Source organism: Brassica napus, chromosome A1 (assembly GCF_020379485.1).
Source record: "Brassica napus cultivar Da-Ae chromosome A1, Da-Ae, whole genome shotgun sequence".
In the NCBI taxonomy this organism is placed as follows: domain Eukaryota; kingdom Viridiplantae; phylum Streptophyta; class Magnoliopsida; order Brassicales; family Brassicaceae; genus Brassica; species Brassica napus.
The window spans coordinates 5,434,567-5,459,685 of NC_063434.1; the positions used below are offsets into that span (position 1 = coordinate 5,434,567).

Below are 25,119 nucleotides of genomic sequence, written 5' to 3' on the forward strand. Positions count from 1 at the left end.
ATATTGAAGAGGAGCAAGCATATGAAGATGAATCCCATCAGGAGATTTACCCAAGTTGAAAGTTTCTGAAATCATAGTATCATAAATAACCAGATAGTTTAGGGTTTTCGGGTTAAATATCAAAAAAAGTTTTTAGATAAAAAAAATATCAGATAATTTTAAATATTTTGGATAAAAATACTAGGTAATTTTTTTTGGGTAATTCGGTTTACGAATAGTGTTATTTTAATATCTGATTATTTAAAAATTAAATCTAATTATATAAACTATATTATAGAAATTCGGGTACTCGTTATATTTTCGGTTAGGTTATAACCTTTTAATTCTAGAAATATAAGATTATTCCGATAATTCATAGTATCTGAAGCTGAAACGAACTTCATTTCCAGTTCGGTTCTTTACTTCCGGATAAATGTGCCCTTACTTGGAACCATGAGCCATTGTAGAACAATTTTGAATACAAAATCCATATTCTACATTCGCAGACCAAAACACGAGAGAAATTTATTCATTTGTATATTACATAACACAACAACAAAGCAAACATTTGTAAACGTTTGTTACAAGCTCTATCAAAGTCCAAGACTTTGAAGATTATTCAATCATTTATACTGAAAACTCAAAAAAAAACAGTGGGAACAATATTTGTTTTCGCTGACTCAGCAGGAGTTTGAATTTCAGGCGCAATATCCCTTGCACAGACAGAACAGCAGTGAGTGTGCAACAAAAAAAAAGATTTTATATTTATCTTTTTCTTGTTTAAAGTTTATACTTACTTGCGAGACTGATCCTCCTTTGAAGATGAAGCTTCTTCCGTTTTCTTCGTTCCCATCTTCAGTTCCTCAAGTGTAGCTGTAAATCTCGGACACTTGTCCTTTGTGTATTTCTCCAAACTCCGAAACTTAACTCCATCCGACGACAAAACAGGCAAATCAAGAAGGTATAGCTTCCGAAGATTCGGCAACTCTCCTGCTTCTTCTACGTCAAACAGTTTCTTCAGCTGATCACAAAACTTCACACGTAGAACCTCAAGGTTTTCAGGAACCTGAGAGGCTCCCTGGAAGATCGTTTCGATGTTTCGACAACAATCTATGCTTAGCTTCTTAAGGTTCTTGAAGACGGCGGATCCTCCATTACCTCCACTCTCTACTCTTTTGAGCAACGGAAGATTCGAGATCCAAAGAATCTCCAACGACGACGGCGATGACGACGACACGAAGAGATTCTCCATCTTCTTGCACCTCTCTACCCAACAACCCTTCACCGAACTCATTTTAAACTTGTCGAGGATTAAAGATACGTTCTCCATTTCATTATCTGAAACAGAGACGTACTCTGCTTTGGATATATCATCGTCCACTGGTCTGTTAGTGTCAAAGATCTGGACACCCTTAGGAACTTCAGGGTCAAGAACTCTGTATCGATCTCCTTGATGAACAATCTTCTCTCTTTCTTCTCCCGTCTTGTCTGCTAAGCCAGGGAAGCTATATCCCTCTGGATCCTTTTCGAGTTTCTCCTTTATCTTCCCCCACTCGTCGTCCTCTAAAAACTTCGAATCCGCGAGAACAATGCGTTTCGAAGAACAGAGGATGCTCTGTTTCGGCAACTCCGGAAACTTCTTGACCTTCGTCTCAGAGAGATTCACCTCGCAAAGGTAAGACATATTCTCGAACGATCCTTCGATTTTCTTCAGCTCGCCGCACCCCGAAACATCCAAGATCTCAAGATGGATCATCTTCTCAAGATTCGGAAGAGCCTCTATCTTGGAACAGTTTCTTATCACGAGCTCTTTGATGTTAGCTAGCTCCGACATTCCTTTAGGCAGCTCGCGTAGATCCGTACCCGAAAGATTCACTTTGTGTAAGTAAGACATCTTCTCAAAGGTACCGTCGATTTTCCCCAGCTTGTCGCAGCCGGAAACATCGAAAACCTCAAGGTGTGTTAGCTTCTCGATGTTCGGAAGCTCTTTCATCGCGGAGCAGTTCCTTACAAGAAGCTGGTTGAGATGGACGTCGTCATTGATCGTGTCTGCTAACTCCGGAAGAGCAGTCTCCGAGATATTAAGGATTCTAAGCTCATCCTTCTCCTCCAAACACACTTCGAGCATCTCCACCAGCTTCTTGGCGCCAGAGGCGTCAAGAAGCTGGAGTTTAGTCAAGGGCTTAAGCTGCGGCAGCCTCTTAAGCTCCGTACAGTTTCGCACCAAGAGCCGTGTCAAGGCCGGCATGGTTCTGAAGTCGTTGGTAGAGTCTTTGAGGTGAAAGATCGGTAGGCGGATGATCTGAGTCCCTGAGAAGTCCAAGTGTTCTAGCTTTCGGAGATGAGCAAAGTTCTTGTTCTTGCCTTTGTAGTCTTTCCAGTCTTTAACCCTGTCGAAGTAAGACTTGAGAGCTCTAGCTCCGCGGATGTCGATGACTTCTAGCTCCTTTGTTGCCACATTGAAGTTGGGAAGATCTTGTAGATTAGGACAGTCTCTTAGTATGAAGCAGCGGAGCATGCTTAGGTTTTCGATCGAGGAAGGCGAGGATTCGATCGAAAGCCCAGAGAGGTTAAGGCTTTGAAGGTTGGTGATGTTCTTGAAGAGATCATCAGATATGTTATCTAGATAACTTGCACCAGAGACTTCAAGAACCTGTAGTTTTTCAAGATCCTTGAGCTCGTCGATGTTCTTGATTAAATCGCAGTCTCTGATCACTAGTACTCGGAGTTTCTTTAGTTTGGATAGAGACTGAACAAGATCTTGGAAAGTTGGATCAAAGAGGACAACAACTTCAAGATCTTGCATCTCTTTTCTTTCAAAGAACTTGTTAGGAACCTCTCTGCGTAGACGGTTTCCGCTAACGATAAGCGTTGTGATCTTATCCTCCTTAGATTGAATTGTCCTGATCATGTCGTCGATTAATATAGTTCTCCCGAGACCTTTCGCCTTGTCCCCACCGTAAACTCTGTTGAATCCAAGACAAGATCTTCCAAAGAATCCACAGTCTTCAAGATCTAACAGAATCCTCATAGACACCTCTGGAACCACAGTGTTGTCTTCTTGCATCTTCAAGATTCCTCTGTTCATAAACTCCATCAAAATGCTGTGTCCTTCTAGGTAAGCCTTCTCAACCGACTTGACCGGATCGAAGTACCCTTCAAGCATCCAGTGCACGATTAGGTCTCGGTAGTAAGCGCACCCAGAGTACTCGTAGAAGTCCAGGACGTGCCAAAAGCAAGCGATGATGACCGGTCTTTCGATATTTTCCTCGGGCTTTAACAGCTCGTAGCTTAAACGCAAGACCGGATTGTAGCGGCTGCGGTCTACTGCGTTCTTGGAAGCAGCAGCTGCCTCTAGTGACTTGGGGGATAATATCAATTCTTTGAAGATATTCCTTTGTTTTGCAGACAGAGTCTTGATGCTGTTTAACGTCTTGGTCAAGACAACAATCGCAGCGGGTAAGCCCTGGCTCTTCCTTGCGATGCAAGACATCAAAGTAGGTTCTGTGATCTCTCCGCTATCGCAAAGGCTCTTCAGCAATACAGGCCAGTCTTCAATGATGGTGTACGACTTGAGTAAGCTTTGAGAATCGCTGAGTAGTTCCTGTGACTCTTTTTCCGTAAGCGGTTCGACTTTGATCGTTGTCTTTGACTCTTTCTTTTGTATCTCACCTCTTCTTGTGACTAGAATCTTTAGAGTTGTGTCTTTGACAACATCTTCCAGAAACTGTCGGAGGTGTAGCTCTTCCATTACATGTTCCTCAGTTGTCATGCTTCCTTCATCATCCAGAATCAGCAGAAGATTCTTCTTCTTTGTTTTGATGATCTCGTTTGATATGTTCTTCTTCAAGGTTTCTACTAAATCATCAACTTTGGTTTCAACTTGAGTTTGACTTGCGCCTTCTTCGTACTCGAAAAACAAGGATAGCTGAGCAGCTATATTCTCGTAAAGTGTCTTGTAGTCTCCAATCTTCTTGTTCAGATGTAACCAGAGGACACTGTAAGATGAAGAGGCTGCTTGCGTTACACGTTTGCTGACTTGTTTTGCAAGCCACGTCTTCCCTATACCAGCTTCACCAACGAGGACAGTTCTTGAAGGGACACCGTCTTTTCCCAATAATTCCCTTATCTTGTTGATCGTCTCGTCTCTGCTGATCAGATCTTTTTTCTCTTTGTTCTCCATTTCTGGAAAAGAGAGATAAATAAAAAAAATCTTTATTCAAAAAAAAAAGAGATAAATAAAACTCTAGGTTAGAGCTTTTTTTAGTAGAAAGAAATTATATTGATCCCAAAAAAAAAACACTGAGATCATTGTTACTATTATAGTAACCCTAATTTGAAACTAATGTATTTTATGTTTTTATCCCAGCTTCATAATGTTGATCAAGATCATTATTAAAATAAACGTAAACAAATACAGCCCCCCCCCCCCCCCCCCCCCCCCACAATACCTATATCAAATATCAAATAACAAGAGGAAAGAAATGTTTTAAAATTAAAAGAAAGTTGCATTCCAGTAAACCAAAACATAGAAAAATACGAACTTTAGTTGTTCAGAGCGAGTGATGATCAGATTGTTTTCCTTTGTTTTTAGGTTTTCTCTTGGTTTGTTATACTTGGTTGATTGATTAACGTATTTATACAACTCAATCTCCAATGACTTGCATGTCAAGCTACCTTGATTTATATCAGATAACTGTTCTTTTCAGTTTAGGTTATATTCTGTTGGAAACAAAAACGCCAAGTATAAGTATTATATTCGGAGTGTGCAGGTAACTCATTGGCTTTTGGAATTGTCTACTACACAAGCAAAGGCTTTTCTTCTCTTATTACAAAAAAAAAAGTTACATGCTAAACACATGTATTGCTCTGCTTGTGTGTGGTGGTCCTAGTGGATAAGGTAACGGTATAAATGTTTAACTTAAGAATATTGGGGAAGAATCCACAACTTCTCTTAAGCTCAAAGGAAATTAATATTCTATCACAGTACTGATAGATTCATTACTTCCTCCAATAGTGGAAGTGTATTAAGTTACCAGTATTCTTTGTACTCGAGATCGAATTTAGTGACTGAAAGATGCAATAAAACTATATAATATACGATCGTTACATAAAACTATATAATATTGGAACAATATGATTATCTCTGCACATGTAATCTCAGCATTGTTTTAAGGTTTTAAATTAGAGTTACATTCATCGTAAAAATGTTTTGAATCACATAAACTAACATTCATTAAAAACACACAAAATTTAAGATCATTATATTCATTTCTTAACTCATGATTTGACACTTTTTTTTTTACATTTGGTTTAAAAACGTCTCTTATATATCTTATTTAATAAACGGTTTTTAGCTTTTCTTTTAGTCAAAACTAAAAGTCCAGAAAAGCTAAGAACGTCTTTTATCCGAAACTAAAAACTCTAGTTAAGAGACCGGGATTACTCATGGCTTTAGAGACCCCTTATACATTATCTTAGAACTGTCAGACATGTGTGTTGTAACTCTTTATTACATTGTTTATTGTCAAATACCAGCAGAGAGGTTTACACTTTTACGAGTTACAAGTACACTTAACAGTTTGTAGGAAAATAAAATAAACTTGAAATACAGTAGTAATCTTGAAATGTGTCCTTAGGTTAGAGAGTAAATACGTAGTAGATTACATCCTTGCTTTACAAGTTTGTCTACATGTCCTTGTCTTCATCATTTTTGAGAGGCTCAATCTTCGCCAGCATTTGAGCAGCCCAAGGAACACCACCAGACTTATCCATAAGCTCCTTTTTGTATCTCCCTGGGTACCTCGGGTTCACTACCCATTTTGTTGGCCTACCATCTTCACCTATCACGTGCTTTTCAACGGCATCCTTCATCGGTTCTCCAGCTGCATCTTTCACGACTTCTCCATTTTCATCTTTCATGGGCTCTCCAAATGCATCTTTGTAGATCTCCCACACGCTCTCTACGTCTGATCTCGGGAACAGACGCTGCACGTTCTCTTCTTCTCCGACTATCTTCTTGGCCAGGCCCTCGTCTCTGCTTGTCACAATCACTCTCCCACCAGACCCTTTAGGAAACCCACAAGAAAGATGCGTTTTCTCCTGTTGTGCCTCCTCACCATCCAGCCTCTGACTCCACTCGTTATCCTCCCAGACATCGTCCAACACGATCAGATATCTCTTACCAAACAGATTCGAGTTAAGAGCATTCAGTAACCTAAAGAGCTCCTTCTCTTTAACCGTCTCTTCATCTCTTCTCCCTTCTTCAGCGTTTTTCCTCTTCTCTTCGTCTGCTTCTGTTCTGATGCTGTCAAGCGCCTCATCTTCAACTCCAAGCGATCTCAAGATCCTCTTCAGCACAGCTCCCTTTTGATCTCCTTCATCTTCTTTAGTTTCTTCGCTGTACATAGACACCCATACCCTCGGGAGATAAGCTTCTTTCACGTCTTTGTCGTTGAACACATCCTGACACAAGGTCGTTTTCCCGACTCCGAACTTCCCCACGATCGCTAGCGTCTTGAACTCTTCGGATCCCTTACTCTTCAGCAAGAAGTTCTTCAAGAACAAGGACTCGTTTACAAAACCACGAATAGGTTGTTCCGGAAGGTCAGGTCTCGTCTCCACTCGGCTCGTCTTAGATCGCCTTACTTTACTGTCAGGAGTTGCTGATGATGATGAATCATCGATCATTCCTTTAAGCCAATAGCCATAGTTTATTTTAAAAGTAGACTCAATCATAGCGAGCTTCTTATCAATTTCAGACAAACGCTTCTTATTAGCTAGAGCCATAACCAGATCTCTGTGTCTTTTTATTTCTTGTTCCATATTTTCTAGGCTTCAAAGTATACAGCTTTCTCTTTGGGTTATATATATATATTGACACGTAAAACTGTATATATCTCTAGTCACAGTTATTTTAACACTAGAAGCAAGGAATAAAGCAACTCGACTTGTGAAAAGAAAATAAAAGAGAAAAGATATTATTTGATTATGGGCAAAGCATAAACCTAAGGTGTGACATCAACTACACTTCTTGTTTTTTTTTTTTTGTGAAACACGTTAAACTAACCTGACTCGGACACAAGTGCATGCTTCAGGTTTTGTTTCATATTTTTATCTCCAAACAAGACAGGAACGCAGGTTCTGATTTGTCCACCTACGTAGTAATTAATGTTACAGTCACACATGCCAACGAAAGTAACTATCCAATCAAAATCATCAAAGATTATAAGCTTCTTGTTAAAACCAGAGCACGTACATCTCACAGACTTGTCTCTGCAACCCCAACAAACTGAGGCATACTCATAATCAAACCATTGATTACAAGACCTGATGATGATGTTTGGGGTCTCACAAATCACTTAGCATATACAACGCAGAGTGACTATAAACTAAATGGCAAGAAACAAGAAAGTTCATTAAAAAAAGATATTGAGAAGTAAATTATAGGGAAATTGCATCCACTATACACAACAAAAATCAAAATTCATTAACTAACTAAAAACACCCCCTCTCTCCTACTTTCTCTTCCTATCTCTCTCTACTCTCTCTCTAAAAATCTAATTTCCCTTATTTTTTTTGGTTATTTAGCAAATAAACCCTAAATTATATAAGTTAAAGATGATTTTTTTTTCAAGAATAGACAAAGATATTTTTTTTTTTGAATTATACATGGGTATCTTGGCCCCACATAAGTGATCCAGACTAGTCACGTGTTGACACGTGTCGGTCACCTGTTTCTGGCGATGCCAAAATGTTAATTCTTTAGTAGACGAGATTTGAGTTCTGGTGACTTCACCATATTAGACTTTTACCCTCAAGTTAATCACCACCATACCACAAGTCCTGGTTAAAAATATTAATTAAAAAGGTCACTGGGGGCTTTAAACCTAAGTCTAACAAGACGAGAAAACCGATCTGTTAAACAAGACAAGAAGTGGTCAAAACACACTTTGCTCACTACTTCCCACATCTTATCATTGCTCTTGTATCCTCTTAAGCTCTTTTGCTAGCATGCACGCTTGGAAGAGCACAGACTTGCTACTATACTCTCTAGCATTCTCATTCTGTTCCTCATGCTTCTTCACATGCAATCTTTGCGTCTCTTGAATCCGCAACATGCGTCCTCTGAAACAGCTTTTTAGCCTCTTGAAGGTTCTTCGCTTCTGCTATTGCATCTCTGACTGAAATCTTACCTTATCGATTCCGGCAACCGTTGACATCAGAGAAGGCTGCACGATCAGGAGGTACATCATGTAGTCAGAACATGCTATATCCGTTTGGTGTAACATCTCAGTGGCGATGTGCCACACCAGAATGCTCTGGTCGTAATCAACTTCAGTAACATATCGGAGAAGCTTCTCGTGATAAAAGTCTATGTTGATGTCGTCTAAAAATGTTATTTCTGTTGTATTAAGTTATTTTGGGTGCGAATGATTGGAATAGTAGTGATTCTTGATCAATGTTCTCTAATGACCTTGAACACAAAATCACCTTGAAACTGCTGGACTGATATGTATATATATTCTACTTTTTCATGGTTGTGGTTCAATAGAAAACTCAACTCAATCATCTAAACCGTCGAACCAAATCAATTTGGATTGAACCTGTTATGCTATAGGCACATGAACTATATTGGATAACACCCTACATTCGGAAGAAATTCAATTTGGTTTATATCTCTTGATGGGATTCCTTTTATCTACCAGCAGTTCCTCTCTGTTAATTCCTCTTTAAAAATCTGTTCCGAGTATACACTTTACGCACACATTAACCACTCTCATTTTCAGAAAATCGTTAGTCTAAAAGAGGAAACTCATCTGTCTGAATACTTGCTTCAGATTATGAATAAACTTGCACAGTAAATTTTCAGAATGATCATGTTTTAATATTATTGATTAGTATACTTTCTCTTTAATAATTGTTGGGTTGGAAAGATGATAAACATAATAATGTTTTCTGTTAGCAAGAAGAAAAGGAAGATAAATGTTTATAATGAACCACCAACGTATTAGCGTATACAACAATAACTAGATCTCACACCAATATACCTAACATTGGAGAAATCTCGAACTGAAACATTCAAAATAAAATTACAATTTAAATAAAAAATCGATTATATATTTCTCACCAAGCATATACTATAAGAAAGAATTGAAAGTTGATAAAAATATGCTGGGATAATAAAATGCTTTAAACACCTTTCTTGGATTTGAAGCAAAGACAAAGAACCTATGGTTGTTGTTGTGACGTTGTTCTCAAGAAGCCTCCAGACAAAACAAAAGCTTTAAGCTTAAGCTTTGGATTTGTCCCTCTCTTTTTTCTATTTTGTTTCTGACGTTGAGTTAGATGAATACCAAAGCTTCTTCTGGCAAATCAAGAGCTTCTCACTCTCTGATTCAGACTCTGTTTTCTCCTTACGGCAACTCCATCTCAGTTCTTTAGCAACTGATGCAATGGTGTCCGCGAAGTAGCTTGATTCTCGTATGATCGCATACCCGTTTGGACGCAAGATCCGATCCATTTCCAGCATTACATATTTCATCTCACACCTGCCCAAAACAAGACCATTTCTTATCAGATCATCAATGAGTTTTCAAGAAGCTAAAGTTTGAGTTCTCTGTTCTGTCATTACCTTTGGTTTTCAGATGTAAACAGACCATCAACGTGGAGAAGATCGTAAGTTCTTGGATATGTCGAGAAAGCTTCACACCTACGACACAACAGAACATATTATGTATGCAAACTACAAAACGATTTATAAGTAGAAAGATTAGGTTTTAATGATTTTACCAGTCGTGATATGTTCCAATCAATCCACGATCAAACACAACGGGAAGTGTATTTGCAGCATAAGACGAGACAACGTTCATAACCCACAAAGGATCATCGACCAGAGCAGCAGCTAAACCACCATAAGCAGTGTTCATATCCATCACATTCCGGATCTTATCAGAGCCAACAGCTGGTAACAACTTCTTATAATGCTTCGCCCTCGTTTTCCATTTGCTATCGTCCCGTTTAAACAAGCCACCATTTCCTCCAGGAACATCAGAGATCCTTTCAGGAGTCGAGTGCAATCTCTCCGGCCACTTGGGAGTAGATTCCAAATCTGTCTTCTTAAGCTTAGGGCTTGGAACCACAACGCAAGGTCGTAACGGCGTGTACCAAGCAGAGTCCGGCTCGAGGCTATCGTCACATTTTGGCGGGTATGCATCCGGGTCGTTAGACAACTTGTTGTAGCACATGTTGTCTGGAGATTTTTGCCACACTGCGATATCGTCTTTCTTGGCGTACAATTTGAAGCACATTGAGGTTAACAGATCCTGCAGCTTCTCGTAGTTTGATCGCTGCTCTTCAACGGTCGTGTCCCAACCTTTCCAACGGTTCTCGTAGTTGACTGGTGGACCAGATAAGACCCAGAAGCCACCAGGTCTTAGAATACGGTGAATCTCAAGAAGATAGACACCACCTGAGAAAGCAAGAACGAGGCAAAGATTGTTACATGAGTTTCATGATAGCTCTCCAACTGATAAAAAACAGTTAATTACCAAATTCTGTCCATGGGATAAGGCATCTTGAGCAATGAGCCATATCGAATGAATTTGAAGGGAAAGGGAGACGTTGAGTTGAAATGATGCCGAGAATCGCAGGGATTCCACGTTCTAGAGCAAACTGGACTTGAGCTTCGTGATTATCTCTCGGGGCGAGTGACACCGTGAGGATACCACGGTCCAACAAGTCTCCTCCCCAGCTCGCAACCTTTAAAACAGAGCAAAATCTAGGAAGTTGAAGAAAGGAACCTCTAATATTATTTTTTGCAAGTTAAATTCAAGGAAGTATATAAACTCACCCCACAACCAGTGTCAATGGCAGTTCGTATAGTCCCATCTTTCATTTCAGGGATCAAATCTTGCATCAGATCGACGTAAGCACTAACTCCATTTGGAAACATTGTACCTCCACCAGGGAAAATGAACTTTTCACCCTCTTTCTTTAGCCAATGCTGGTTAGATTTCTGCTTGTTAATCCAATCATATGGCACATTCCTGAGATTAAATCAATTCAAATAGCCAATTAACTTCAATGATCTGAGGACAAGAGAGACCTAGAGAAGCAAGTAAAACGAGAGGTGGAATAACTGAACAACATATACCTGTACCAACATTCATCTTTGCTCTTTGGCCATCTTATAGGTGGCTTATACCCATTAGGAGGAGGAACAAGACATTGCTTTCTATCAAACACAGGAGGACAATGTCGTTCCATGAAAGTAAGCCTGTGAGTACCATACTTCTTCCATTTCTGTCACCATGCAAAAAAATGAAAAATGAATTCAAAACATTAGCTATATAGTCTTTTCACAGATTCAAGCACCAACGACTAAATAAAACTTAGAAAAAAAGGAAAATCAAATATACCCTTGGATCCGTGCAGGGAGTGTAATCTTGGTAGTCACTGCTACACTCGGAGAAAGACACAGACTTGACTTGAAGAGAGTTGTCAACATCTAATGAAGATCCAGTTTTCGCAACGTTACTAACTTCGACTATGTTCTTCCCATAATAAAGTCCACCAAGATAGAACGAAAGCCCACAGAGCAGAATCAGTAACACAGTCTTGGGCAAGACCTTCAATGAACCTTTCTCAGCTTTCTCGTACTTCTCATCCTTATACTTCATCGTCTTTGGACTTAAGTTAAAGATACAAACAGAATCCTTTCTCTAAGAACACCTGCAAAATTTACAGCAAACTCTGCTCAGAAATGGTTTCGGGGTTAATAACAAGAACCAGTACCTGCAGTACTTAGAACAAACTCAAAAGGTCAAATAACAGAATCATATAAAAGCATGACTAGACAAGAACAGAATCAAACACTGACATTTACGAAAGAGAACCTTTTTTTCATTTCAGCTTGAATAAAAAAACAAACGATGGGTGCCAGTCATGTAAACAAACGTAAGATGGAGATCTAAAAGGAACAACAATCTCTACAACATAATAGCCGACATGTAAAGATCGCTGCTTTAATGTTTCTCACATGGTGTTTGCAATAAAACTCGAATGACAACAACTGGATCGGTTTTTTTTTTAAATATATAAAAAGATAATAAATGCAGACACATGAAATGAATTCTAAATTACGATAAAGTTAAAAACTGTTACACTTTCGCATTAAAAGTCTGCAAACAAATCTGCACAAGAGAACATAAGAAAAGAAAAAAAAGCTAGCAGACGACAGCTAAAAAGCACACAAAAGGAGGGCATTAGATTAGCATTTAATCATTACTTGGCAGAGACGGAAACTCATTTAATCTTTAACTTTATTAACATTTTCTGAAAATAATCGAAAACAAATAAATTAGTAAAAATAAAGAAATTAACAACGAATTACACTCACAAACACAAAATCGAAACTGAAATGAATCTGTAGAAATACAAAATAACAGTGAGGACACATGGATCTTAAGAAATGTTTAGATCTGGGCTTTTACCAATAGTCGTCGTCGAGCTACAATAATAGATAACAGTGAGGATCCATGAAGAAACCAAAGAAAAATAAACGAATATAATTGATTGAGAGACGAAGGTGTAAGTTTGTACCCTAGATTCGAGTAATCCTCCCTCCCTCTCCCTCTATTTCTGGATTCGGAGCTCGATTTAGGATTTTTCCGATTCGAATGGTCTCCTCTCGACTTGGAGGATTTTTCGGCGACCGAAGAGACTCTGATTCTCTCTCTCTCTCTTTGGATTTCGATTTTGAAGTCTAAATGGGAGAGAGAGATGAGAGATTGCAGAGAAGCTAACGTTTACATATATAGCTTCTTCCTCTTCTCTCTTCTTCCTATGGATATTTTATGCGTGTTAAATTTAAAAAAAAAAAACAAATCAATTATTTTATATTTTTATTTCGTTCACTCTCTCTCTCCTTTCATTTTCTATCTTTTTCCTTCTTTTTTATTAATTCTGACTACTAATTTCTCATAATTTCACTGTTGGTTTTTGTTTGTTTTTATTTAATTATTGAATGTCGATTAAAGCAAGTAACAAAATAATAGTCTTTTTTTTGCTAAAATTTGGTAAAGTGAGAGATTTAACAAAATAATAGTCACATGTTGTTTGTTAATTATTGGAATCATGTTCTCTACTAAAATACTTTCCGGTGGATATCACTTCACTAATTAATAGTATATCAGAAATGATATGTATACGAGAACTCAAATCATCTGTATCAGTTCCAAAATTTCTTATATATAATATACTCTATACATTTTAAATTAATTACGGTCTAAATTAAAATAAAAATTTAAGTGTAGATTTACGTTTTTCAATGCATTTAATTATTAATTTTCAAATTTTATTTCTATTTTTTATCTTATTAATAAACACAATCAAATAAAATAATGTATTAATTGGAGTGAAATAAATTTTAATGATTTTTTTTAGTTTATGAGGAAAAAAAAATTATAAAGCAAATAAAATAAAATGGAAGGAGTAGAATACATGAATATCTATTGCACAAACAAGTATTATAGAGCACAACCCCATATAAGTCTCTTTTTAGGTGAAATATATATATTTTTTTAAAAAAATTAAATCATATAAAATTCATACAAATTTAAGACGGATTAATCAAACTCGTAACACATATGAGTATAGTTTCAGATCTCTTTTTCACTTCTAAAGTTTTGTTTCACAACCACTGGACATATAAAACGTTTGGATAAAGATTAGAACTGCATGATTTCAAGCAAAAAGACAAATTGTTGACAAAAATAAGAAAATGTAGATACAATACGAGAAGTTTAATTCTCCAGTGAAGGAGTAGATTCATGTCCGCCACCCGGGTTCGAGTCTTGGCGACAACGGATTTAACATCCCTTCCGTTGGGGCGCTGGACCCCTTTCGGGGGATAGTTGGGAATGTGGCTGCCCAGATACCAGAGTTATCAAAAAAAAAAAAAAAAAAAAAAAAAAAAAAAAAAAAAAAAAAACAAGTATTATAGAATATCTTACGTGTTCAATATGAAAATCAAGAATACGAGTTTCTATAAAATGATAGATCCTCCTCGTCTTCGCAGTTTAGTTTAGATCGTCATTCCCGGAATTCTAGGTTTTGTTTAGGAAACAGTGTTCAAAATTGTTTACTTTTACTAAAGTCATAACAACCAATCGTCTTTTTAAGATTCTAATTTAGATGATTTAATTAAATAAATAAAATATGAAAATGGATCCCACCACCGACAAAAACTATTCACCGTTGGCGTCAGGGTTACGACTTTCTTCCACATATCCTTCCCAATTCCCATGCTGTTCACAAGCAGCACAACCCCATATAAGTCTCTTTTTAGGTGAAATATATATATTTTTTTTAAAAAATTAAATCATATAAAATTCATACAAATTTAAGACGGATTAATCAAACTCGTAACACATATGAGTATAGTTTCAGATCTCTTTTTCACTTCTAAAGTTTTGTTTCACAACCACTGGACATATAAAACGTTTGGATAAAGATTAGAACTGCATGATTTCAAGCAAAAAGACAAATTGTTGACAAAAATAAGAAAATGTAGATACAATACGAGAAGTTTAATTCTCCAGTGAAGGAGTAGATTCGAAATTGATTAATTAATTAATCGAAGCTGTTGGCGTGAGGCCGAGTTAGTCGGTGGGTTTGTCACTTGAGATAGATCCACGGCAACACTCAATTATTAAGTGTGGACTAATTAAATAAACCGCGTTTAAGTACACACACTCTTCCTCCAAGAGTATAGTGTACATATTTGACAAAAGGGGACTGGACTATAGTGTCATAATGTGTATAATATTCCATAGCCTACGGTTGATTATTTTAATTCAACGACGTCTGGTAAATACTAAACAGTTTATTGGTCCACTAGCACTCGCTAAAAGAATTACGGTTACTCTTTATCTTTTGTATTATGCGAAACACATGTTTAGCTCAAGCTCAAACAAAGTTATTTGATATGAAACACTATAAATGTTCAAATTTTGTGGCTGTATAGAGTATATTTTGATATGCTTTCAAGTTTGTAAGAATCTATCACACTAATAAACTCCTTTGCACAGAAAAAAAGACTAATAAAACTCCCAAATGTATAGCAGTCATAGTCATGAATTGTTGATGCTTTTATGCACAGCCGACCTTAAAACTAGGGGTGGCATGGATCGAATACCCGTATTTTTTGATGTATTCATGATTCGATATGTTTAGTCCGAATAATCGATATGTAAGCTTTTGAATATTAAATACTTGGATATCTGAAAATTTTAGATCGGATATCTGATTTGACCCTTACAAACAAAATAAAATTAAAAATTAAATAAAAATAAAAAATATAAGATATAAAATAATAACATTTATTACAAAAATAAAATATTTTTTGCTTTTAATTTTTTTAATAAATATACTAAATTTTTAAAATAAATTATTCTAAAACTTATAAAATATAATATTTATATGTTATATATATAATCCTTTAAATATATGTATATATATGCATATAACGTATTGGATATCCGTTCATAAATTATTAGTATTATTTTTCATGATTAGATTATTTTCTTACGAATATTGCATAATTGATATTTGTTTTGCTTTGTAAAATTACGATTATCTGGAGTTTTCGGTTCAACTCGAAACGAATAACAAATTAAATAAAAGTTAATGGATATTTTGCTCACCCCTACTTCAAACGAAGCAATAGAATAGCTTGGGTTACTGGCCTTTCTTCATTTTAATAATTTTAAATTTTAAAATCTTGGTCTAGTGGTTAATGTCGCTGTGCATGAGAATAGTGAGCGGTTATATTCTTTGAATCTTCATTTTCTTAAGTCAATATATAGTATTATTTAAAAAATACTAGGGGTATTCCGGCGCTACGTGCCGGGTTCGGACGTTGATTTCTCTTTTGATTTCCATTAGTTTCATTTTTCATTTGTTAGTTGTTAGTATAATGAGTTTGAATTATTAGTTCCTGCCAATTAAGAATCGAGGGCCGTGAACTAATAATTGATTTTATGAGTACATGCTAAGAATATCTCTGACCTTGACCAACAGTTCTAAGCATGCCACATAACCAGTCACCACTGCTAATAACAGTGGCGTGACATTATCTTCGGTCTCACCATTAAGCTGAAAGATCATTTATAAAACAAACTTAAAACCATAGCTTAGATGGTAATTTAACTAAAGAAATGCAGTATACACAAAAGTTTACATCGGAACTGTGTAATGGCCGGCAGCCCAAATCAATTGCAAGCAAAGACTCGCTTTGAGAATCAACAGGAACACCTCTGGACAGCAAATCCTTCAGCAACTCGATTTCCCCTAATCATAAGTAAAACAGAACACTTTGTACTCTTAGAAAGGGAAATGAAATAAGCAACAGATTTATTGACAAAAAACATGTTCTAGCTACAGGATGCAATGCAGTAGTTCCACTTACTAATAGCTGAGTTTGTGGGAGCTGGGAACTTTGCCTCCAGGATTGATAGCTTTCCACGGCCATGTACAATAGATCCGTTCTGGCATATGCTTGGTCTCGGGTACCAAGAGAAAACAACCTTTTCTGATGCAGAAAGTGCAGCTGTTGTTCATTTCAATGGAAGAGCCAAAGCCAATATAACATTTCCTCATCTACGTCCTCTGTTGGCTAAGTATCTTGATTCCTCTGACAGGTTCATTCATCAAGAGCTGTCACATTAGAACATCATAATAACAATCATATAAAACTCAATTCACACGTTGGTTAAGAAAACCTCTTCCAGATCATGTTTTGCAGTCTTTTTGTACTTTCAAATTCTGATTGCGAGAAAGTAAAGAAACACATTCTATGTATTAATGTTTGAACATCTACCAAACTCTACTTAAATTTACATGTAAATATATAACATTGCGCCAAGTAATTGGAGTTAACAATGTCATATCATTGTTCAGTAGATAACAGTTGTTCATACGACCATAAATAACATTTTAGCTAGATGCAACTCAATAAATAATGCATTCTATCTGCAACATCCTAAAGTTTATCGAGTGTTCCAACAAACTAATAAAACAAACCATAAACATATAATAAGTATAACATTTAGACTATAGTGTGTATAGTAGTAGCAACTATTTTATTTTTATACTATTGACAAATTTTTATCTCATATTTCACAAATAAAATAATTGCAAAAGATTCTACGTTAAGTAAAAGGATTGGAACAATGAATTAGTGTAGACTTCATTGATATGTAGATCCATTTCGAGTTGGTTCCTGTGTGTCTTCCTTAGCAACTACCCCTGGATCCTTTTCACAATCCTTCTCAAGTATCGGTATTTGTTGCCAAAATTCCACCAGTCAATTAAAATCAGTATTTCACACCAATATTCATTAATCATGATGACTTGATGATGCCAGACCTCAAACCTAAAGAGCGTGCGTCCTTAACTGCTCAAACCTAAAGAGCATGCGTCCTTAACTGCTCAGCTGCTCCAAAACGAAATGTGTCACAAGCAGCAATCACTACGTTGACCTTATGCTGCTGGACCAATACGCCACTTTGGTCACATTAGTGGATTTCCCAACCTCTGCTCACTGCAACAAACACGGTCACATAAAGTCTCTTCTGTTCTTTGGCAGCATGAACGTCTCTCATAATATCAATGGAGCGTCTCGAGTCAATATACGAATCAAATCATCCTCCATTGCTCCCTAAAGTCATATGTTTTACAACAATTAAGCAATTTTGAGATTACACACTGAAATGTTTTCTGGATTCAGTTAGAGTCAAGAACATAGCACAGCACCTGAGCGGTTAAAGAATTTGGCACTGATTCACTTTTGTTGCTTTCTATAACTTCTAAAGTGCCACTTGATGCGGGAATCGTCATCTCTTACATTATTCCCACAGGTCCTTTCTTCTTTTTATGTTTCAATCTAGAGAAGATAACAAAAAGGAAATTTAGGACTCTATCTTTTTTAAAACATATTATCTCGTACATTTTTGTTTCTTCTTCTTACCTGGGATAGCTGACTGGGGATGGAGAAGTAGCTGCAACAACAACAAAAAGAGCATCTTGTAAGCATCCATATTTTTTTCTTTGGTGTAAAACAAAGAGAAGTCTCATGTCTAAGAATTTGAACCTGATTTTTAATGAATGGAGGAAGAAATCCAAATAAATCATATGACTAAGGTAAGAGCAGAGTAGAAACCTTAACAGCAACTACACCATGCACAAGGAGCCCGAGAACTCCTGCATCACAAAAAGTCAGATTGGACTTGAGAAATAATATTAAAAGAAAATATGCTTAGAGTATCAACTCATCACATTTAACAGAGCGTAAACTTCAGGAATACTCTCTATGATCCCTTTGAAAATGAGAATGACCCCACCATTCTTGTCTGGTGCCTAGAAATGGTATATCAATCGATTTAGTGGAAAGTAAAATATATGACTGCATAATCTTTTATATAAAAGTTTTCTTTAATGAGAACTTGTCTTGCTCTAGTTTGAATTATATCACAGATCTATTTACATATAGAGCGTTCACCAAGTATCAGCAGAAAATATATCACTTACAAACCAAATATGTACAATCACGGACAATTCTCCTCAAAACTATTGAGTGGATGTGTGCATATATACCTAATCGTAAGCATGTACCTTCTTCTTCTATTGATGAACGAACGCCGTCATCATCACCACCTCCGACCTTCTCTGAAATCTAGGACTACAAATTCATCGAAGAGATTGACGATCCGCTCAGCAGCGGAGATGTCGAAGGAAATCATCGACCCGGTCTCACGTCTAGGGTTTCTCTTGGACTGGGCTTTTGGGCCAAATAATTAACTTCACGGATAAAAAAAAACAGCCCAACACTGCCCAAATCCGGTGTGACGTGGCAAAAACTAAGCTTCTCATTGGTTGATTTAATCTGTCGACGTGGACAGGCTAAATGGTGGAGATATTCTCCTTTTAGTATAGGTTAGATTTAACTGATTAATAGACTTATTATTATTAGTTGCTTCTGGTCTATACATTTTTAGATCCGACGCTGCTTTTATGGCAGATGATGATCATCTCTAATTTGTTGATATTTATAGTTTAAATTACTCAGAACTGCCATCACAAAAGGTCGCATGGACGGATCTCAGCGTAAGTTATTTGACTTGTGACTTAGGAAGCAAATACTTTTTGAATAAGTCACAAGTTCGAAAATAGTGGAAGCTCACCTCCCCCCATGTGGAAATTTGTTAATGGTCCATTATCTTCCCATGTGTGATTAGGCCTCTTTACACCATTGTTTTATTTTAAAATTAAGTTATACAAATAGTTTATCCAATAGCCACTAAAAGGTTGTCACTAAAAATCATCAGTCCAATTAATGCAATGAAAGTTTATTTGTGCGTTCGGACTAACTGCCCCTGTTTTTTTCTTCCATGTTTGATGTCCAGCCAATGAAGATGAAAATAAATTCAGGCCCGTTTATATACATGCTTAGGTCCATGACCAGGCCCAAAATTGTAAAAAACCGACCACTTTTTGTGGAGCGAACTGCTGAGTCAGCAGATCTCTGATCTCAACTCATTCACATTTTGACATCCCTGTCCGAAAAAAAAATATCTTTATTTGCATACACACACACACATCGTCACAACGACAGTCAATGGGAAAAGAAAGGGGCAATTACAAAAAAAAAATCTAAGATTTGATCTCCGGTGACCGACCTTCGATCTTCCGATCACCGTGCAAAAAAAAATGGATTCTTGAATTTCTCTCTTCTGAGTAAACTCGCCGGAGAAGAAAGTCAAAATGGATTCGGAAGATACGAAGAGGCAAAAGAGGGTTTTCTCTTTGTTAGCTTTAAGATTCTGTACAGTGATAGTATTCTCGACCGTCATCTTCTTCATCTTGTCGTTTATATTAGGAGTATTAGTGATTATACTCGGTGAATTGTGGGTTTCTTCTTCTTCCTCCGCCTCTCTTGCTTCCCGCTGCAAGATTCTTTCCAGCTGTAAGTTGTTATTACTTAAAAGCTTTGACCTTTCTTTAGCTCCATCGTTAAGTGGCTAGCTTGGTTTTTACTTGATGAGTCTTATGGTGAAAAGAAAGGAGAAGGCTTTTATGGATGAGAAGATAGAGAAACTGATGTTGGTCTTTTGATGTAGCGGTTGATCTTAGGTCTTCTAAAGTGTGCGGTATTGGACTTTTGAATGTCAAGGCACAACATGTGTTTCACCCTTTTGAGAGAGATAAGTTCAGATGTCGCTATGATTACTATTGGGCTTCTGTCTTCAAGGTGGCGTTTAGCTAGTATAATTTTGCTTTTAGATGAATATCACTCAGCCATATATTGTCTTTTGGTTATGAGTAAACGCCATTCACGTCCACAGGTGGAATATAAAGATCACTTAATGGGTCAAACAAGGCTAGCCTTCTCAGAAGCACCTAATGAAGCCCTTCCTCCTGAGTGCAGACCTAACTTTGGTGCTGCTTTGCTTACCAAAGATAACTTCAAGGCATGTTCTTTTAAACCATCAAGATTCTTAGAACTAGTTATTTAAGTTCATTTGCTTATTATGAATCTACTTTTTGTGTATCTTCAGGTGAACGAGACTTACGATTGCTGGTACACAGTAGGGATTCCAAAAATCAAGCTTTATCAGGACGGCTTTTTCGGTTGCCAAGCAAATGATCTTTCTTTCACAGACATTTTTAAACAATACGCTGTCTTGTAAGTTCATATGTTTTTTTTTCATTATTACTAGTGTGTCTTGTATTGGCATTGTTATTCGACCGGATTTTGATCATCTTTCCATTTGTTATTTCTTCTCCAGGCTGTCTAAGTTATTACAGTCCTGGTTTAATGGAAAAGGAAGACCAAAGTACTGGAGATATGATGTGATCGCTGGCATTGTATCTGGCTTCTCAACCTCCATAATCACAGTCTTCGTCGTACGGATCTTAAGTAATGCAAAATCTTGGTTCCCTCGAGCTTGTTGTTCGGTTAAGAGCAAGCTTTCTAAGGTGAACCTCGTGGTACAAGTGAAGCGTGCGTGTTTGGTTATTGCTTACTTCTACATTCTCGGATGGATGGCTACGCAGTACTTAAAAATTCTTTTCCCAAAGGCTTAGAAGAAACACATGTAAAAGAGTTGTGTGATGTAATCTTAAAATCATTTACAGCAAAAAGTAAGCAAGGCAGAGAACAGCTTTAGAATTTGAGGATTGTTTTGATTAAACAGCTATAAGAAACTGATGGATCACATAAACAAACTATAGTTTTGGTGAATTCTCTGAATTATATTATATGATGGATGTTACAACTCATTTCAAGTTGAAGTTCCATTGGTTGGTTCCTCAGTTTCTTCTTCTTGGTCAGCTGCTGTGTCATCACTCTCCTGAAGATGACGAAGAACAACTTTAGGCTTTTTCGCTTTAGAAGAAGCTTCTTCCAACTCCCCCTCCTCGTTAACATCCTCAGAATCCTTTCTTTTCAAACCCTTGTCAGCTCCTTCAACATCACAACTCTCTGGTTTCACTTCCTCCGTCTTTTTCTGACTGTTCTTCACCTTGTCTTTCCTCGCCTGCTCTTCACATTCTTCAAGGAAGGTTTGGGTTTCAGGGTTACCCGCAACATCCGCAGGATTCTTCCCGGCCTTTGTGGTGGCTCTGACATTGGCTCCTTTCTTAACCAGGTACTTAACGAGGTCCAAGTGAGAACCTTGAGCAGCGTAGTGAAGAGGTGTAAGTCCCTTGCGAGTGATGGATTTCAAAGAAACCCCAGCGGAGAGAAGAGTTCTGACAACTTCCAAGTGTCCCTTTTGAGAAGCAAAGTGGATTGCGCCCATATCATCCACTGCTGCAGCACCAACATCGGCTTTGTTCTTGCATAAGTAGCTCACGACCTCATTGTGGCCTGCCCATGCTGCTAAGTGTAGTCTATTGCTCCACGAGATCACCATGTTAAGGACAAATACACTAGAACGAATATATCTTTCTTCTTAGCTATACTCTATGAACAAAAATGTTTAAAACTTAAGCATTCCCTTAAAAACCAAAACTTAAGCATTCCCTTAACTAAGGCTATATAACCTTTCTCTAGCTACTACAATCTACAGACAAAATTGCTTAAGAATTAGCCATTCTTGAGTCTTCGCAACCAAAGCAAGCATCGAGAATCAAAAACAAGCTATACACAGCACAATCAATGAATCATAGATGAGGCCAATGTTTCAACAAGCAATAATCTCGAGATGAGCCCCCCTAACTAAGGTCATAGCAAACAACAATCAGCAAATACATCTCGGAGAAGATAACTTTCATGATCGAACAGTATAAAATCGAAGAGTGAGTGATTTTGCGAGAAGAAAAAGGATACGGAGTCCGAGAATGCTTATCCCTCGAATTGACGGCCAAAGGATTAGAGCTGACGATTAGCTGAACTGCCGCTAAATCACCGGATCTCGCCGCGGAGTGAAGATCCGCCGATGCTCCTGATGTTCCGCCGCCGCTTCCGCCTGCCATGTCTCGTCTTCTCCGTTTCTCTGTTCAGCTCTTCGATTCGTACCAGTCAGAGCTATTGCGGTCCGGGTGAAATACAAACGGGCCGGGTTTAATCGAGTGTAAGATTGGGCTTAGCCCAAACTAAGCCCATTTTACACGACTTTCTAAACATTAAGATATTTCACATATGCAAATAAACGGAAAAAATGCTAAAATAAATATATTTATTTGTGCCGTTGTTTTTTTGTTTGGTAAAGGGCTTACTAAATTCTACGTCTTCGATTTTATCATGGTTGATAATGGAAGTTATCTTCTCCGAGATGTATTTGCTGATTGTTCTATGCTATGGCAGTTAGGGCTCATCTCGAGATGAGATTCTTGCTTGTTCAAACATTGGCTTCATCTATATCACATGTCACTGTATTTTTGCCGGTTTTTACCTCATTTGTTTCAAGAAATTGTGAAAACATTCATATGCTAACTTACTCAATCTATAACATATAAATCAAACAGTTTTAGTAGACAAAGAGATATATAGTCTATGGTTTGTACTAATATATCCGCATACCTAATATTCGGCAACACAAATACAATTAAATGAGGAAAAAGGGTATACAACTCAATTTGAATCATGATTAGGATTTACACATTTGCCTTTACAATCTACGAAAGAGTGCAACATGCCAACATCGACAAACTCATATGCCAGAGAGGACTCATACGGTCATACGTACCTAATGTGAAACCGTTAATGTTTTAGTCAATCAGAAATCAAGAATGATGTCCATGACAGAGATATTTTACCTATTCGAGTTATTTCTATCTGTGAAAACCAATATATATAGCAAATAAAATTATGGAAACTAGTTAAATTGGAGAAAAATACGATATATTCATGGAATAAAGATTAGATAAGGCCAAAGGGATATGATCGCCATCTTAGAAAAAAAAGTACCAACACAGGTCCAAATTGCATGGGAAGGTTCCTCAAATCATAACATTATTTTCCAAAATTCAGATCCCATATAAAACACAAAATATATAGTTGTTCCAAGCTATACAATATTATACAGCAAGTTGCATATAATTAACGTTGATCCATGATATTGTAAAGAAAAATCTTCAAGCATTTTTCCATCTTATCAAATTATACCAATTATAAATGATAAACTCATAAAGGATTCCCACATAAAACGTATAATACCCTTTAAACTATATAGTTCTTTTGTTTTTCGCTTTTTTATTTAAATATTTTTGTCCCACAAATGTTATTTGAGAATCTTTACCCAACAAAAAAATAGGTATAAACAACTGGTTACGTTCTATAGCAAAGACAATTCCCTAAAGTCACAAGTACAATGAGTCTTACAAAGCAGTGTTTGTTATTTCACATTTATACCGATTTTATTATTAAATATCAAAATCAGAAGCAGTCAATTCATCACCGTCATACATACGTGGCATCCTTCTTATTGGGGGCCTTTTAATATAGTTTTTATAAATAAAAATCATATAGTACAAAAATGATATGGATAATAGAGTTTGGGTATTGTAATCCATTTCCATACAGATACGGAGCCATACGTTTCCACAATATATGCGATGTATATTAAAAATTAAAGCATTTTGGCAAAAATATATCTATACAATCATTAAGAATTATTGTCAATCAGCAATCGTCATATGGGGTACAATTTGAATAAGCACTCCTTTCAACTTGACACTTTGGTGATATCAAACGTCATTACCTCAATAGTAATATACCATTGTAAAAACAACGTCGCTTTACGATTATGGTGTGGGTTATGGAAATCAAATTAATCATAGCGACTAAACACTATATAGATATAATTAATGAATTATACGTGGATTATTCACGCGGTTCGTTTGTGTTACGTTAAATTATCTTATAGATACTTGTCAGTTGTCACAATTAGATATTTAGATACGTACGTATGTATGTAAGGTAGCATATACGTATAAATGTAAACATAATGAAATTATTCATATCAATTATGTGCCGTGTACCTGCCAACTATTGTGGATGAGGATCTCACCCACTCACGACTTGCATTAAAATCCAAGAAAAAAACCTGTGAAAATAAAGAAGCAACATACTATTTTTAAAAATCATAAAACCCAACTTCATGTATTTTCATTAGATTCGTCGATCCCATTAAAGTAAACCACTTGCAACTCTTAAAATATAGACTAGCGGCAACATTATCGGGCTTTCTTTATATATGGGATCTGCGGGAATATATGCTAATGTCCTGAGGATTAAATTCTTATAAAAGTAGAAACACTTCCAAAACCAATGTATCGATTCAAACCTACCTAAAAGTTATCGACATAATTAATATTATCTTATAATTATTCCATATTAAGTACACTAATTATCTTGTAGGTTTGGCAAGAAAGGAGAAAAAGTTTATTATGTAGGTTCAGCTTTTGAGGAATCTAAGAAATATACCGGACCTAACTTATGTTTTTGAATAATTGATTCCAAAAGAACAAAATTAAGTAACGGCAGGACCAGAAAAATATAGCCATTTGTACGTGTGACAACCCATCCCGTGGACTTCAAAATGGTCATGTAAATCACTGACTCTAACTCTTTCA

General features: G+C 36.7%; 5 protein-coding genes and 1 long non-coding RNA gene across 8 annotated transcripts; 1 reads left to right on the forward strand and 5 right to left on the reverse strand.

The window, feature by feature from the left end:
* Positions 1–478: 478 nt before the first annotated feature.
* LOC106432114 (putative disease resistance protein At4g19050) lies at positions 479–4,705 on the reverse strand. Its single transcript, XM_048782619.1, has 3 exons — positions 4,524–4,705; positions 777–4,164; positions 479–692 (listed from the first exon to the last, which is right to left on the reverse strand). Exons 2-3 carry the CDS (start codon positions 4,160–4,162, stop codon positions 620–622), a joined length of 3,459 nt encoding a protein of 1,152 aa, XP_048638576.1. The 5' UTR covers positions 4,163–4,164; positions 4,524–4,705; the 3' UTR covers positions 479–619.
* A 769-nt stretch (positions 4,706–5,474) lies between these two features.
* Positions 5,475–6,853, reverse strand: LOC106373310 (probable disease resistance protein At4g19060). The gene has a single exon (XM_013813502.3). It carries the CDS (start codon positions 6,802–6,804, stop codon positions 5,668–5,670), a length of 1,137 nt encoding a protein of 378 aa, XP_013668956.2. The 5' UTR covers positions 6,805–6,853; the 3' UTR covers positions 5,475–5,667.
* Positions 6,854–8,951: 2,098 nt separating this feature from the next.
* LOC106432355 (probable methyltransferase PMT21) lies at positions 8,952–12,840 on the reverse strand. Of its 2 annotated transcripts, XM_013873279.3 has the most exons (9): positions 12,583–12,822; positions 12,474–12,490; positions 11,400–11,712; positions 11,135–11,283; positions 10,832–11,027; positions 10,530–10,740; positions 9,772–10,450; positions 9,614–9,691; positions 8,952–9,530 (listed from the first exon to the last, which is right to left on the reverse strand). In XM_013873279.3, the coding sequence occupies exons 3-9, from the start codon at positions 11,658–11,660 to the stop codon at positions 9,302–9,304; spliced, it is 1,803 nt and encodes a 600-aa protein (XP_013728733.1). In that variant the 5' UTR covers positions 11,661–11,712; positions 12,474–12,490; positions 12,583–12,822; the 3' UTR covers positions 8,952–9,301. The 2 variants fall into 2 exon arrangements, with proteins under 2 accessions (XP_013728733.1, XP_013728672.1); XM_013873218.3 differs by lacking the exon at positions 12,474–12,490 and having other exon boundaries at positions 12,583–12,840.
* Positions 12,841–16,003: 3,163 nt separating this feature from the next.
* On the reverse strand, positions 16,004–18,815 carry LOC125610297. 2 transcript variants are annotated; one of them, XR_007340361.1, is made up of 8 exons: positions 18,655–18,815; positions 18,319–18,399; positions 18,134–18,243; positions 18,011–18,041; positions 17,797–17,926; positions 16,451–17,701; positions 16,223–16,332; positions 16,004–16,137 (listed from the first exon to the last, which is right to left on the reverse strand). It is a non-coding gene; the product is annotated as an uncharacterized LOC125610297 (long non-coding RNA). The 2 variants fall into 2 exon arrangements; XR_007340362.1 differs by having other exon boundaries at positions 18,637–18,815.
* A 787-nt stretch (positions 18,816–19,602) lies between these two features.
* Positions 19,603–21,321, forward strand: LOC106432508. The gene is made up of 5 exons (XM_013873386.3): positions 19,603–20,005; positions 20,160–20,290; positions 20,385–20,510; positions 20,598–20,725; positions 20,829–21,321. The coding sequence occupies exons 1-5, from the start codon at positions 19,804–19,806 to the stop codon at positions 21,124–21,126; spliced, it is 885 nt and encodes a 294-aa protein (XP_013728840.1). The 5' UTR covers positions 19,603–19,803; the 3' UTR covers positions 21,127–21,321.
* LOC106432599 (serine/threonine-protein phosphatase 6 regulatory ankyrin repeat subunit A) lies at positions 21,137–22,609 on the reverse strand. Its single transcript, XM_013873478.3, has 2 exons — positions 22,373–22,609; positions 21,137–21,933 (listed from the first exon to the last, which is right to left on the reverse strand). Exons 1-2 carry the CDS (start codon positions 22,516–22,518, stop codon positions 21,324–21,326), a joined length of 756 nt encoding a protein of 251 aa, XP_013728932.1. The 5' UTR covers positions 22,519–22,609; the 3' UTR covers positions 21,137–21,323.
* Between the last annotated feature and the right edge of the window lie 2,510 nt (positions 22,610–25,119).